At 67.5% G+C, this 15,220-nt stretch overlaps 1 protein-coding gene across 2 annotated transcripts; it reads left to right on the top strand.

Moving 5' to 3' along the window:
• The first annotated feature begins 5,074 nt into the window (after positions 1–5,074).
• PTPN7 (protein tyrosine phosphatase non-receptor type 7) lies at positions 5,075–15,220 on the top strand. Of its 2 annotated transcripts, XM_055319323.1 has the most exons (10): positions 5,075–5,186; positions 6,238–6,409; positions 6,840–7,023; positions 7,305–7,389; positions 8,350–8,426; positions 9,447–9,584; positions 9,917–10,027; positions 10,894–11,051; positions 12,291–12,404; positions 13,512–15,220. In XM_055319323.1, the coding sequence occupies exons 2-10, from the start codon at positions 6,288–6,290 to the stop codon at positions 13,603–13,605; spliced, it is 1,083 nt and encodes a 360-aa protein (XP_055175298.1). In that variant the 5' UTR covers positions 5,075–5,186; positions 6,238–6,287; the 3' UTR covers positions 13,606–15,220. The 2 variants fall into 2 exon arrangements, with proteins under 2 accessions (XP_055175298.1, XP_055175299.1); XM_055319324.1 differs by lacking the exon at positions 9,447–9,584.

Genomic DNA, 15,220 nt, shown 5'->3' with positions numbered 1-15,220 from the left:
AGCCGATTGCACCTGTGAGGCTGCAGAGAAGCCCTCCTCTCCCTCCCCTGCCCCCGCACACCCCCCTCCGCCCCGCCCCTCCTCCAGCAGATAACGTTCCAGGGAGGCCTGGGAAAGTCCAGGACAAGGACAAGGTGGCCTTGCCAGCGGGCACACAGGCCACAGGCAGTGGGTCCCCACCCCCGGCCCCGAAGAAGAGTGTGGTTGTGCTATCAGCAGGAGGACACGGAGGCTCTGCGGCCAGCGGGGGAGGCGAGGGCTGGGGACGTGTGCACGGGTGGGGCTGAGCGGATGCGCCCGCTGGGAGCGCGTCCCCCTCAGTGCCCCCACGTGGCTGTGGCTCCAGGCCCTCGTGGACGCGGTGGGGTGGGGTGTGTGTTGGGGGGACCCATTCTAAAGGCCACGAGCCACCACGATGACAGGTCTAGAAGAGCCCCCCTGGCCCCTGGGACACGTCTGCTCCTACATCCTCACTGAGCTCCACGGAGGGGGAGCCCGGCCCCAGACGGCGAATCCTGCTCCTAACCCCCGACTGGGGTCCTCTCGGCCTGGAGCTCTCTGAGGAGCTACCTAAGTCTCGCGGCAGCGGCTTTCCGTCCGCACCTCCCCTACCTAGGTCAGCGGTGCCCACCTGTCCCCCTGACCCCCCGCCCCCACCAGGCTGCAGGCAGGTGAAGCGCAGGGGAGCCTCCCCGAGGCCTGGCCTAGAAGCGGGTCAGCTTGACCCCGGCCTAGAGCCAGCTCCTCACCTGGAGCCCCGCACCCTGTGTCCCCACCCCGAGGGAAGGGCGGGAGCAGGAGGGAAAGCAAGGGCTCGGGCCCTGGGGAAGGAGCCCGGGACTCCCGCCCGCTCAGGAAGTGGCGAGCGGCAGGTGCAGAGAGCAGGCGGGATAGAAGCTGAACTCGGGCCACAGGAGGCCGCCCAGAGCCCGGCTGCCGCCCTTCCCCCTCCGCACCCGGCCCCCACCCGGCCCCCACCTCAGAGCCAGCCACCCACTGGCCTCGGGATAGGGGCCTGCAAACGGCGCTGCACACTCATCAGGTTTTCCAGGCTGCGTGCGCGTGTACATGCACACGTGTGTTCTTTCAGCAGGGAGCGGGGTCAGAGAGCAACCGGGGAGAGAGGCCCCAGTGTGGCCAGGAGGTGGGGAGCCTCCTCCCCGTGCTGCCAGCCCCGCCCCCCACGCCTGGGGTACCCCCCCCCCCCCCGCTCTTTCTAGCACAGTCTCCAGCAGCAGCAGCAAAGGGGAGACGGGTGGAGACATCCTGATTCAGAACCTCCGCAGAGATGCGGCCACACCGGGTGTAGGTGGGGGGGCGGGTCTCACGCTGCCTGCGAGCTCCCGTGGGGGGCCCGGGGGCAGCACAGACGCCCCAGCTGGTGCTGCGGACAGTCCCGGGGAAGCAGGACCACACCTGGCCACAGGAGCACGCCTGCGCCTGCCAGCCGCCCGCCCGTAGGGCAGAGGGAGGAGGGGCCCAGAGCGGGTGGACGTATCCCACAGACAGGTCAGCCGCCCCAGCCCAGGCTCCCCATTCAGCAAAAAAAAAAAAAAAAAAAAGTACCACAAGGGCTGTGTCTCCTGCGCGGCAACCACTCCCACAGACAAACCCACATCCTCTCCCTAGAGAAGCCCCGGGGTCCTCCTGAGTCTCAGAGCACCTACCGATCCCTTCTGGAGAGGCCAGGGCACCCCGATTCCCAAATGCTAGCCAGCAGTGTCTGCCTGCAGCCGTCCCACGCAGCTCCCTCCGGGCCCCTCCTGTCCCCGGCCTGGAGCCAGGGTCCCCCGCGCGAGAGGAGGATAGTCGCCGGCAGGACAGGGGCCGGATGGACCCGCAGCACAGCGAGGCTCCCACTCCTCCTCCCACGCCCTGGGCAAGGTCCCTGGGGGCGGGGTAGACCGGGATCCTGGGGGGCTGGGGGGCCGTGTGGGGCTATGGGCGCGGGCAGATGGACACCCTGCGGGCGGGCGCTGCGGGGGAGCACACACCCACCCGGATGCATGAGCACGTGTGGGCACGTGTGTACACGGGGCATCCAAGGGCATTGCAGAGGGGGAGATGGACAGGAGGGTCCCGGACGGGCAGACCACGTGGTAGGATAGATGTCCACCCCCCTGGCCCTCGGGCCGTGGTCCGTTCGGGCCTCCCGTCCCCCTGGAGGGACCTGTGCCCCAGCAGCTGACCAAGAATGGGCTCCTCCCAGGCTCCCCGGGCGCTCAGCCCGCCTGAGTCCCCGGCCCTCGGCCGGGGGTGTGGGGTGTGGGAAAGTCCCCCTCGCCAGCAGGTACCCAAAAGGTGTCGGGGAAACTGGGTCGGGCAGGTGAGCTTCCGGGACGGCCGGCTCGGAGCCAGGGCCCCAGGGCAGGCCGGCGTCTCCCGGCCAGACGGCCGCTGGCCCACCTCCTAGGGCTGCTGTGCCCTGCTCCCAGGGTCCCCTGAGCCCCCCGGCTTCGGCGGAGAGGTCCCCCGGCTCCTCGCTCACTGTGTCTCGGGCCCCCCCCTCCGCCAGAGCCAAGCAGGGCCTGGGGTGCTGGGCTGGCCGGCAGGCCTTGGCTGGCCCAGGTTTGGGGTGACGTGGGGGCACCTATGACCCTAAGGCTTCTCCAGAGAGGGGTGGAGAGGCCTAAGGAGGACTGGGGCGCATGCAGGGTGCAGGACACGGGAGTCTTGGCCGCTAGCCGCCGGCCCCAAGCCCAGGAGCGTCCCCTTGGGATCCCACAGGGTGGCAGCCCTTGCCTCTGGGGCTGGTGGCGGGGTCTTGTTCCCTGGGCGCTGCCAGGAATTCCAGACACAGCGGCCCCTCCACGGGGCTTCCGACGGCGGGCACGGCCAGCTGGGGCCGGCGGCCCGGATCTGGGGACTGGGGGGGGGGGTGCAGACGGGCAGGGGGGAGGGGTCTGCGGGACTGGAGACCCTCGGGCCACACGCGCGTCTCTGGGCCCTGCCAGCTTCTCCCAAGCACCAGAGAGGAGCCGATCACCCGCTTGGGGAGGAGCCTGCCTCGGACACTGAGCCTCAGGCGGCGCAGGGGCGCCCCAGGGTCCCAGCAGCGGAGCCGCCCGTCTGCCCATCGCACATGGGTCTTCCCGCTGTTGCGAGGCTTCCTTGGGAGTCAGGGTGGCTGGAGCCCAAATCCCAACTCTGGAAGGCAAACCTGCTACTGGAGGGATCCGGGCAGTTCCCCCCCAGGAATGAGGGGGTTCTGGGGGGCCCCACTCCCAGGGAGCCCCGGGCCTGCCCTGATTCCAGCAGGCTGGCCGGTCTGGGGAGCTCCCGCGGGGGGCACCAGGCCCACGGGTGGCACGCTCTGCCCTCCATGCACGTCCAGGCTCTTCTGAGCAGAAGGCGGGAGGACAGGAGGCGGGGAGTGACTGTTCCCCCAACCCCAGACACACGCAACCAACGGGAACTGAGAGATCCTCAGGGTTTTGCCTAACGCTGCTGCCCCCACCCCCACCCCCACCCTCACCCCCCTCCCTGTCTCCTGGCTCCCAGCCTCCTTGCCCTCAGTGTGTAGCTCCTCAACCTGCTGCAGGGCCCTTGTGAGGGCAGAGGGTGTGCTCACGGCCAGTGGGGCTCAGACCCTGGAAACCTGGTGGGAACCTGGAGGCACGGGCCGGCCAGGGGGCAAGGCTGGGCCCGCTTCCTCCTCCCCACCCCTGCGGTGTCCTAGCTTCCTGTTCTCGATAACCATCAACAGCTTGGCCCAACGGGCTGGCCCTCTTTCTGATCCCCTCCTGCCCCCTTCTTTGATCCCCAGGGCCCCACTGGTGTGTTTGGGGGAGCAGTGGAGGCAGAAGCCACCTCGGGTCCCTTCCTGCAGGTCGACCAGGGATTCCCAGGTTCTCCTGCACCCGCCTCTGCCCTGTTCTGGGGACCAGAGCCAGCTACTGCTCCAGCTCCTCCTTTCGGGGAAGCCACCCACTCCCCAGAGTGAAGAAGCCTCCGGGACCAGCCAACCCTGGAGGGGCCGGGAAGGGGCCGGCTCCGGATCCGCACCCCCGGGGAGCACGGACAGGCACTGGAAGGCCTCGCGAGCTGCAGTCATCCAGGGCTTCGCCCCAAGCCCCCCCCCCATGGCCAGCCCCCTCCCCACCGCCCCTCCTGTGTGCCCACCCCCTGTTGAAAATGGTTTCTTTTTTGCTGTCACCATTGACAGCTGAATCAGAGAAGTAGGAGGACGCGAGAGGACGGGGATGGCGCATGTTGGGGCCGGGACGGGGAGGGTGTTCGCGGTGTTACGAGGTGGAAGGAGCCGTGCAGCGAGCATGACCCGCTGGGCACCTGGCCAGCAAGGGGCCTGCCGAGGCGAGGCGGGGGCGGGGGGCGCTGGAGTCCTGGGCGCGGGGGCCACTTCCTGGGCCCCAGGCATCCAGGCACCCCAGACGCGAAGAAGGTGTGGGAGTCCCCCACCCCGTGAGGGCCAGAGACTGTCCACTATCTGTCAGTCTGCTGAACTGATGTCAGGATGCTGGGGAGAACTGGAGGGGCTGGGGGGGAGGCAGGGGGAGAGCCCCCCAGACTCTCCTACGAACCGTGTCTACCACCCACTTCCGGGCCTGCTGGTCCATCGCCACCACAGGTAGCTGACAGCTGGGCTGCGGCTCGAGTCCCAGGGACGGCCCTTCTGGCCTGGCCTGGGCCTTTCTGCCCCTGCTTCCCTCCTGCCCGCCCCACGCCCGCAGCCACCTCTGCAGGTGCCCCGGCCCCTGCCCCTGACTCCAGGGCTTGAAGGGGGCAAGGGCTCCCCGGACCACAGGGCGCCGGGGCAGAGGCAGGGCAGTGTCCGGGCAGGGCCGGCGGGACCAGCACCAGCAGCGAGCTGGGGGCAGCGGGCTGACGCTGCACGTGACCGGGGCCCAGAGGCCAGACAGTCCAGGGAGCACGCGGGCCGGGGGCGAGGGGAGCCAGGGTGGCGGGGAACGGTCCGGCCCCCTCCCTCCCCGCACCCCGGCCCGAGGGACCCGGGCAGCCCACCCCGGGGCACAGGCAAGAGGCACCCGACCCCTGGTGGCGGCAGCAGGCGCAGGAGGGCAGCAGGCGGCTGGGGTGTGCGTGGGTGGCAGCGAGGAGGGGCGAGGGAGGAAGCTGGCTTCCTGAAGCGTCCTCAGCCCTCAAAGACCGACCAACAGACAGACAGACAGCTGGCAAGAGGCGGCCTGGAGGCCACGGCTGCCTCAGTGAGTCCCTGACCGGGGGAGGAGGGGCCCCGTGGTCCTGGGGTGGTGGGGACCCCGGGGAGGTGGGGGGCACGCCGGGCGGGCGGGAGCGAGGCTGCGTGGGGTGCCGCGCTGTGTGGCCGCGGAATGGGTGCTGCCCCAGCAGACGGCCCCGAGGGGCGCAGGGAGGGAGCCCCAGGGCGCTGCAGGGGGGCCAGAGGCCAGCCACCCCTTCCTGCTTCGTGCGAGCTTCTCGCTCCCCCCACATCTGCACGGCCGGCCGGGCTGTCCCCTCACCTCGGGGCTTAGCGGCCCCGCCGCCGCCCCCACCCCTCGGACGCCGCGGCCTGGCTCTGGGAGGTGGGGACGGTCCCCCCGGAGGACACGGGCCCACCACCTCCGTGCCCCCCGTCCCCCCGGCTGTCGCCTCACCATGCGCTGCCGCTCAAGGGCTTGTGAGGCCATTTCCTGTGACGGTTACAGAGGCGGGAGGTGGGGGGATGGGCGGGGAGGAAGGAAACACCCCCAGCCTACCTCCCTGGACAGAGACCCCAGAAGCCAGAATGACCTTGGGCCCGCCCGCAGCGAGGACAGGGTCCCCGAGGGTCCCCAGCTGGCTCCGCTGCCGCCGCCGCGAGAGGCCTCAAACCTCTCATCTCGGAGCGGGCCCGGCCTGGAGGTGGCTTCCGTGAGCCTTCTCTCTCCCTTCCACGCAGAACGCGGCTCCCGTTTCCTCCCTCGCCTTCCTTACCTGGGCCCGCGCAGGCCCCCTGTGCTCCCGCCTCGGGCAGCCTCTGCCCCCCCTCCCCCTCCGCCTGGAGCCCTTCCTGACCTCGCCTCCCCGCACAAGCTCCATACCTGTCGGGTCCCTCCTCCAACCCCGGCCGCCCCACCGCCCTGGGTCCCCCCTCGTAGGGACCCCGGCCTTCTTGCGTGAAAACGACAGCTCTGTGCAGAGAAGGGACGACACCTGAGAGCGGAGGTGCCAGAAAGCAGGCGGCGGGCCTGGGCTTGGGCGCCTCTCAGGTGGGCAGAGAGGCCGGGGTCAGCTGCCGAGGGCCCTGTCTTCCAGGTGAACCTCATGGCTGCGTGAGCCTCCCCCGGGCCAGCACCCAGCCCAGCATGGTCCAGGACTGGGGGGGGTGCTCGAGAGCACGGCCGCCGACCTGGTCTTTGTGGGGAGCCATGACCCAGCCGCCACCCAGCAAAGCTCCGGCCAAGAAGCACGTGCGGCTGCAGGAGAGGTGAGGCCTTTCCTGGGGGGCGGGGGGCGTCCCAGCCCTGAGACCCTGCGCAGTGCCCTCCGCCTGCCCCTACAGCTCCGAGGCCGAGGGCCCAGGGCTCCAACCTGGAAAGGAGCCCAGATGTGCTCATTTGCATGTCATTTGCATGCACTGAGGGGTCGGGATAAAGTTTCCAGCCTCCTTGGGCTGCTCCCCAACCCTGGAGCAGGGCTGTGTTGGGTCTGGGCTCGTCCGCGCTCTGGGTGTGGCAGGAGGGGCGCAGGCGGGCAGCTGGAGCGTCCAGGTGACGAAAGGAGGGAACGCGGCGGGGCCTGAGCCCCCGAACCCACCGGGCCTCCGCCCAGGGGAAGACCAGGAGCAGCCTCCTCAGACGTGCCCTGAACCAGCAACAGCAAAAAGCAGCAGCCAGTTGGTGTTGTCGTGCCCGCAGGCGGGGCTCCAACGTGGCTTTGATGCTGGATGTGCGGTCCCTGGGGGCCGTGGAGCCCATTTGCTCGGTGAACACGCCCCGGGAGGTCACCCTGCACTTTCTGCGCACGGCTGGACACCCCCTCACCCGCTGGGCCCTGCAGCACCAGCCGCCCAGCCCCAAACAGCTGGAGGAGGAATTCCTGGTAAGAACTTGGGGTCCCCCCGCGGCGCTGTGTGCCTCCGAAGCACAGCCAGCCAGCGGGCACCGTAGTGTCTCGGGCACCGGGTACGGCTCCTCTTCGGGCCTCCGGAAAGAGAACCCACGAGGGAGAAAACCACCCGTGGGGGCCCTCTGCACTGCACCCCTGCAGACCCATGGGGGCCGGGAGGGAATTGCCGGGATCAGCCCCTGTGGACACAAGGACGGGGCGGCGGGGGCAGGCGGGCACGGGGTGGGTATTCACTCATCTCTTCCCTCTGCCAGAAGATCCCCTCGAACTTCGTCAGCTCTGAAGACCTGGACGTCCCTGGCCACGCCTCCAAGGACCGCTACAAGACCATCCTGCCGAGTAAGAACCGCGTGTCGGGGGAGTGCAGCCGTCCCTGGGCTGGACGGTGGGAGGGCGACAGGCGCGGCCCGAGCCAGGGGACGGGGACGGGCGCGTCTGCGAGAGCAGCGGCAGGTTTGGGGATGGGAGTCCGGGGCTCTGAGGGGTGACCCCGCAGGCCCTAAAGGCCCAGGCCCCCCGCACAGAAGCAAGCACCAGACCCCGGGAGACTGACTCCCGCCGCCGCCCGCCCACCTCCAGCAACTCCCAGCCGTGAGGCCCTCTCACCGCCCCTGCCCCTGCCCGCCTGGTGGGTCAGCACTCAGCCCAGGGAGCGGGAGGGAGTGGCCCTCGTCCCGGCCCAAGTCAAAGATGGAGGGGAGGTCCCCCCGCCTGCAGGGCCCCGTCCAGAACCAGGCCAGCCCTGGGGGAGCTGGTCTCCCTGCTCACGAGCCCGGCCTCCGTCCCTGCTGGGACTCGCGTGGGGACAGCCCTCCCGCTCGAGGCAGAGCCGGGCAGGCCCAGTGCAGCCCGAGTCCTGGCGCCTCGTCACCACCCTGCGAGTTTAGCAAGTCACTCGTCCACATCCCGTGTTCGCCGTCAGAGAAGACGCCTTCTCCGTCCCCGTTGGCACAGTCCTGCTCCGCCCCTGCCCACCTCCGGGCTGGAGTGTCCCACCGACCGCCCACGAGCCCCTGCTGCTCCAAACCCTTTCTCCCACAGTCCGTCCCCTACGGCCCCACCGGGTCAACCCGCCAGGTCAACCCGCCCCGGGAGGTCCTTTGCTTACGTCCCTCTGCTGCTCAGAGGCCTTCTGCGGCTCCTATTGTCTGCACACGAAGTAATTTAGTGGGTCTGTGGCCACCTGCTATCCCGGACTCGCTGTGACAAGTGCGGGGACTCACCTCTTCTGACCCCGTGGGAGCGAGCGTTAGTCGGTCCCCTTTTGACCTCTGACCTCTGCTGATCTTTACTTCCCAGATCCCCAGAGCCGCGTCTGCCTGGGCCGGGCACAGAGCCAGGAGGACGGAGACTACATCAACGCCAACTACATCCGAGTGAGTGGCCTTGGCCGCCGCTGCCCTGCGGGGAGCGGGGTGTGTTTGAGGACATCTGTCCCCAGAGAACGGCTCCCAGCTGTGGGTCCCGCTCCAGTCACCGCTGCCCGGCCCCGCCAAGCTGGGGCAGACCCCGAAGGGGCCCCGGCCACCAGCCAGAGCACAGAGCAGATGTCACGCTGGGATGATACCAGGCCGGGCCCTTCAACCCCGCCCGCCCTGCGCCCAGGGAGCAAGTCGCACCGTTGCCCCCCCCCCCATCCCGGGGCTCAGCCTGGAAGGTGCTGCACACAAAGGAGCTCTTAGCTGCCTCCTCTCTCTCTCCTTCGCGGCCCCTCCTTCGAGGAGATGGTTCAACATCGTGTAGGGACCAGGGGCCGGTGGCTCCCTACCCGGGTTCCCCGCCTCTGCGGGGCCCTAAGTAGCTGTCCAGGCAGCGCCCCTAGTGGTCCGGGGCGGCAAGGACGGCAGTCGGAGGCAGGACGTGGTGAGCCTGGGGGGGGGGGGGGGCCGAAGGAGACCTCCCAAGAGCCGCAGAAACGGGGGCCGGGGGCGAGCAGCATCTCTCTGGGCTTCCTCATCTGGAGGAGCTGAGGCTCCGAGGGCTCAGGAAGGGGCCGCAGCCCCGAGTGCATCTTGCTACTAAATATGTAAAAGTGATGCGGAAAGGCCAGCCGGTCCCTCCACCAAGGGCTGAACGCGGTTTTCTTCTTTAGTGCGGGTAGAAGGCCGCGGGGAGGCAGGGGATGCACCCCACAAAGGACCAAAGGAGGGGACAGGCACCGGCCTCTCAGTGCACCTTCTGGAATCGGATCTGTACCGCTTCCCGCACGCCAGATACGAGCCCACTTCCCAGAGGAGGAAGCCGAGGCTTATGGAGGCCGCCACCCCGCTTCCCGCGGCAGAGCCCACGTGGGGTGGCCTGATCCTAGGACCTGCAGGGTCCGGGGTCCCCCTCCCCACCGCCCCGGCCCTCTCTCACTGCTTCCCGCCCTTCCTTTGCACACCGCCCCCCCCCAGGGTTATGACGGGCAGGAGAAGGTCTACATTGCCACCCAGGGCCCCATGCCCAACACTGTGTCGGACTTCTGGGAGATGGTGTGGCAGGAGGAAGTGTCACTCATCGTCATGCTCACTCAGCTCCGGGAGGGCAAGGAGGTAGGAGGTGGTGCCGCAGTCCCTAGGGAGCCGCCCGGCTGCCCCCTCCGCACCTCACATGCCCCTACCCCCTAGGGGGCAGCTCAGCACTAGGCCCCCCGCCCCTGCCCCCTGCCCCAGTCTGCGCCTCTCAGGAAAGTTCTGAGTGTCAGAGGCAGGGCGGGGAGGAGCGAGCAGGTGCCAAGCTCCGGGAGCCCCCCTGCCCCAGGGCCGACCCAGGCCGCCCATAGCCCCCCAGTGGGCGGGAGGGGGGCCCACTCCCCATTCTGGCGTCCTGGCCCTGCTCCACTGATAGACACTCCCCCTCTGACTCCCAGCTCCCTCCCTCCTAGAAATGTGTCCACTACTGGCCCACGGAAGAGGAGACCTATGGACCCTTCCGGATCCGCATCCAAGACACCAAAGAATGTCCAGAGTACACTGTGCGGCAGCTCAGCATCCAGGTACAGGGAGGCCCGGCCGCCCCCAACCTCCACCCGGAAACTCAGGCCCACCCTTCACGGGGAGCCAGGGCTTCGCGCCTCCAAACCTTCTCGAACACGCGTCTAAATGAGGAGCTTGAGGGGCACGGCGGGGGGGGGGGGCCAGCGGTGGGGGTCTGCCTCCGGCCCAGGGCGTGACCCTGGGTCCTGGGATCAAGTCCTGTGTCGGGCTCCCTGCATGGAGCCTGCTTCTCCCTCTGCCTGTGTCTCTGCCTCTCTCTCTCTCTCTCACGAATAAATAAATAACAAAATCTTTTAGAAAGTAAAAGAAGAGCTTGAGGCACAGAAGAAAGAGAAGGATAGGTAGTGCCCTAGTGTCAGGGCAGAGCCAACGAACCCACAGGAGCCACCAGGAGGCCCGGGAAAGGAGAGGTGGGGCCCTGGAGTCCTGCTGGAGGAGCCAGGGCGGGAGATTCATGGGGACACAGGCCAAGGGCTGGGAAGCGCCTTCTAGGGCCACCTGGCGCTTCATACTTTTCCAAGCATTCCTCTATCAGTTCATTATCCCCCAGGCGTCCAGAGAAGTGACCCTACACGGTACCACTGCCTCCTTTCCCTGAGCAAAAAGAATGAGCTTAAGGGACGTGCCCAGAGTCACGTGCTGGTTAGAGCAGAGCCAGGGCTTGAACCTGGGCCCTCCCCGTCGGTGGGCACCCTCCTCCGGGCGCGACGGCACAGGGAGTGGTGGGGCTCGGGGAGCAGAGGGGAGCCCGATCTTGCCCGCTCGGTCCATGGGGTGATTCTGGCCCTCGCCCACCTCTGGCACCAGAGGAGAAGGCTGGCGGTGCCCCAGCCTGACCCAGGCCTCATGCCTGTCCCCGTGACAGCACCAGGAGGAGACCCGGCCAGTGAAGCACGTCCTCTTCTCCGCCTGGCCTGACCACCAGACCCCGGAGTCGGCGGGGCCCCTGCTGCGCCTGGTGGCCGAGGTGGAGGACAGCCCAGAGGCGGCTGCCAGCACCGGCCCCATCGTGGTCCACTGCAGGTACGCGGCCCCCACCCTTGCCTTGGGTCTGTCCCCGGAGGGGCCCAAGAAGGACAGCGTCGGGCAGGCCCAGCTCTCCCAGGAAGGGCTCTCTAGGCCACCAGCAAGCGCCGTGTGCTCATCCTCTCCTCCAGGCAGGGCCTGGCCACCTGGGCCGGACACTGGGGCACAGGCCAGAGAGCGGACACTATCAGAGAGCTTCCCCGTCGGCTGGGGGGCGGGGGTCATGGCCCCTGCTGCTGAGGAGACAGCTTGGCTTACGGCCCCAGGAAGGATGCACATCAAAGGACGAAGCGCAACACAGGGTGACGAGGGCTGTGCGGCGGTGCCGGGGAGCACAGGACCAAGTCGCACATCCCAGACTTGGGCCAGGGAAGTTTTTCCAGGAGGAAGGACGTTTAAACTAAGTGAAGGCCCGAGAGGTGAAGCAGCCAAGTGAGGCGTGCAAAGGGGAGGCGCTCCCGACTGATGGAACAGCATGTGCAAAGGCCCCTCGACAGAATTTCTGAACGGACGCATTGCTGGAGTAGAGTGACATGGGGGGCCTGGGGGTCATGTGGGGGAGGTGAGGAGAGAGCTAAGAGTCACTCTGGAAGACCCGTGACAAGACGCCTCCTGGGACTGACTAAGAAACTTGGATTTAGCCAGAGGAATACTAGGCTGCAGAGTGAGAAGCCGAGTGGGACGGAGGGGGCAACGGGCACGCGCTTCCCACAGGACACCATTCCGGAGCAGAGCACGGGGCACAAGCACAGGCAGAGGGACTCATGGGCCCCCTCCCCACAGGCCGCCTCCGTCGGGGTTCAGACAAGAAGTCTCCCCAAAGAAGGGGGCACCGGGAAGGTCTTGAAATAGAGAGCAAGACAGAGCAGCATGGGGGGCAGCTGTGGGAAGGCCCCTGGGCGTGGGCAGCTGTGGGGGGTGCCTCACGGCTGGAGAGGGCGGGGTGGGGGCTCAGCAAGCCGGGGGGGCCCCAAGCTGGAAGCACCGCCCGCTGCTGAGCAGGAGACGGTCATCCGAGCGTCCACAGGGATGGCCGCTGCCCTGGGACAGGGTTAGGGACATGTAACCTCCTCCAGCGCCAGCTCCCACCCGCGACAGTCCCACCAGCTTCCTCCATCCCCAGGCCTCCACCCCCAAAGCAAGCGCCCTAAGTTCCCCCTGCTTCTCCGGAGTTTGGGGCCCGGGGCCACGTTCCCTGGGCCCCATAACCTCCCACCCCCTCCCGGCCGTGTCCAGTGCAGGGATTGGCCGGACCGGCTGCTTCATCGCCACCCGCATTGGCTGCCAACAGCTGAAGGCCCGAGGGGAAGTGGACATTCTGGGCATCGTGTGCCAACTGCGGCTGGACAGGTGGGTCCGCGGAGGTGGACGGGATGGGCCTGCGGAGGTGGACGGGTGGACGGGATGGGCCTGCGGAGGTGACGGGTGGATGGGATGGGCCTGCGGAGGGGGACAGGTGCACGGGTGGGTCTGAGGAGGTGGACGGGCGCACAGGTGGGTCCATGGAGGTGGACGGGTGGACGGGATGGGCCTGCGGAGGTGGATGGGTGGATAGGATGGGCCTGCGGAAGGGGACGGGTGGGTGGATAGATGGACGGGCAGGTCCGCGGAGGTAGACAGGTGGACAGGCGGGTCTTTGGAGGTGGACAGGTGGGTGGACGGGCCTGTGGAGGTGGGCGGGACCCACAACCTGAGGACTGGCATCAGTGCTTCCTGGGCACCAGAGAACTTGCAGGCACATCACCATCGGGCCCTTCCCTTGAGGAAGAAAGGGACTCTTGGCTTAAAGATCTGTTTCTTTTGCAACTAGCGCCCAGGAAAGACTAGAATGTTAGCTTTGCAGGCTGAGAATTAAATACGCCACTCTGTGGATATCTGAGCACAAATCTGTTTGGGTTTTGTTTCCAAATTCCCTACTGAGGGGAAGGTGGAAGAACAGGGTACGGTTGGTTCTAGATAATGCACGGAAGGCCCTGGACCTGGACACGGGAACCAGGGTGCACCCTCTGACTCGCACCTACCGAGCTGTCTCGGTATTTCTCTAGGCCCCATTTCTTTATCTGGAGAGAAATAATGGCTCCGTCCCCCGAGAGCTGGTGTGAGGAAAGAGTTAACTCACTTTTCTCGAATATAAGAGCCTACTCTACAGATATATGGAATGGCTATGCTTGCTTTTAAGATGGGGAGGGGGAAACTTTGAGGTTTGAGAAAAATCGAGGCCTGGTCCTGCCCTAGGAGCCGATGGGTCACAGAAGAACAAGGCTCAGTATGAGTCGCCCTGACTATGGGGCAGAGGGGCCTTCCTTGTAGGGAAGGAGTGAGGGGCAGCCGGAGGGCGTAGGAAGCTCAGAGGATGAAGGTGGGAAGTGGCTGACAGTTCTCTGGGAGGACCCCCCTGCAGGGCTCTGAGGCCTGACCCCACCCTCCCCGCTCACCGTCCACGTGCTTCCCATACAGGGGCGGGATGATCCAGACCACGGAGCAGTACCAGTTCCTGCACCACACCCTGGCCCTGTATGCGGCCCAGCTGCCGGAGGGGCCCTGCCCCTGACTCCGGGTGCCCTCCACCAGCCCAGAGGCCAAATTCCCCCAGGCCTGGGTGGGGTGCGGGGGCTGGGAACGTGGGCCTCGTGACCTGAGGGACCCCTTGGAGGGGCGTGGGGAGGGCTGCCCCGCTCAGTGGACTCGCGCGGCCACGGGAGGCTGCAGCAGACTCAGGGCTTTAGCAGGGCCGCCCTTCTGCTTCCGCTAGCGGCCCCAAACGGACGCTTGGGGGACCTCCCGTGTCCCTCTGGGCTTCGAGCGAGGAGCCGGCATTTAGGACAGCTGAGAAAGGAGCCCAGGTGTCCGGGTCCTGCCCACAGCGCTCCGCGAGCTTCATCTCTGGGACGTGGACATTAGGTGCCTCCCTGCCATGGCGAAAGCAATGGGAGAAGCTCCCAGGAGCCGCGCCAGCTGTGCCCCCGTCCTGGGGCCGGCGAGACAGTGACCCAAGACCATCGGCTGCCTGGCCCTGCCCAAGCACAGGCCGGATGCCGGAGAAGCCTGGTCCTGACCGTGGCCACGTTCCCAGCATCCCCGCAGGGACTGTCTCCTCGCCCCACACCTGCGAGGGCTGGATGCCGCCCACCGAAGGGCAACAAGGCCCCAGAGCGCCCCTGTGCCCACACTGGAGTCCTGGGATCAGGCTCCAGGGCTGACCAGGCCAGGCAGTCGGATCCTCTGGAAGAGGGGAGGCGTGGGGACCCCTCAGAAGTCCAGCGGGGTCCTTGCCTCCGTAATTGCCAGCCGCTCACCCCAGCTGCTCCGTGGGAGGGCCCAGCATCTTCGTTCTTCCTTCCACGACCTCAGGAGAGCCCTCGGGAGCAGGAGGTACGAAGGAATGAGGAGAAAGGACGAAACAAAGGGCTTGGCCTGATTTTAGAAAGGCAGCCGCCTGCCCCTGCCCCTGCCCCTGCCCCCGGCCCCCTGCGTTTGCAGAGCGCGCCTGGAGAGCCTGGCCGTTTCCACAGCAAGTCGGGGTGAAAGCGCTCCCTGCGGACCTGGGGCCTCAGGCTAATTCGGGATCCCTCCGAGTCTATCTCAGAGAGCGAACGCCCTTCGGCACCTCAGTATCAGCACAGTTTCCAGGGCACCCACCATCGATCTCAGGGCTCACCTGCACGCCCCAGGGAGACCTCCGGTCCTTCATCCTCGAATCCAAGGTGCGCTGCTCGTGGGGGTGAAGGAAGGCGCCACCCTCCGGGCGCTCAGCCCCCAGGGGCTGCCTTTGCTGATGCCGGTTCGGGAGCCCCCCAAGGAGCTGGAGCCTGGAGAACAGCCCAGTCTCCCCGTGCATGACGCCCCTTCTGAAGAGCGTGCAGTGTGGACACTGAGGTTCATTTTCTTCATGCTTCTGCTTGGTCTCACAACGGAATCTCTCCTTCCTTGCAGCCCCGGGAGCCGGCTCCCCGGCCCCCCAACCTTCCCTGCGCCCGATGGGAGGCACGCACAGGCTGTGCCTGCCCGGAGAGCGGGGCAGGAGCTCTCAAGTGCCTGAGCCTGCCCAGCTCAGACCGGGCAGGGAGGGAAACAGAGGCGTGAGCGTGGGCCCGCAGGCTCCCCTCCCCGGCGTGCCGCCCCCACCCCTTCTAGAACTTAGCACACGCTCTGGAGAAGGGACCGAG

This window comes from Nyctereutes procyonoides, unplaced genomic scaffold, assembly GCF_905146905.1.
Source record: "Nyctereutes procyonoides isolate TBG_1078 unplaced genomic scaffold, NYPRO_anot_genome, whole genome shotgun sequence".
In the NCBI taxonomy this organism is placed as follows: Eukaryota; Metazoa; Chordata; class Mammalia; order Carnivora; family Canidae; genus Nyctereutes; species Nyctereutes procyonoides.
The sequence above is the reverse complement of the archived record's forward strand: the minus strand, read 5'-3'. Positions and strand labels throughout refer to the sequence as shown.

Coding starts and splice junctions, on each gene's coding strand:
- PTPN7 (XM_055319323.1), top strand. CDS start 6,288: ATGGTCCAGGACTGGGGGGGGTGCTCGAGAGCACGGCCGCCGACCTGG. Junction 6,410..6,839: donor CACGTGCGGCTGCAGGAGAG/GTGAGGCCTTTC, acceptor TCGTGCCCGCAG/GCGGGGCTCCAACGTGGCTT. Junction 8,427..9,446: donor TCAACGCCAACTACATCCGA/GTGAGTGGCCTT, acceptor GCCCCCCCCCAG/GGTTATGACGGGCAGGAGAA.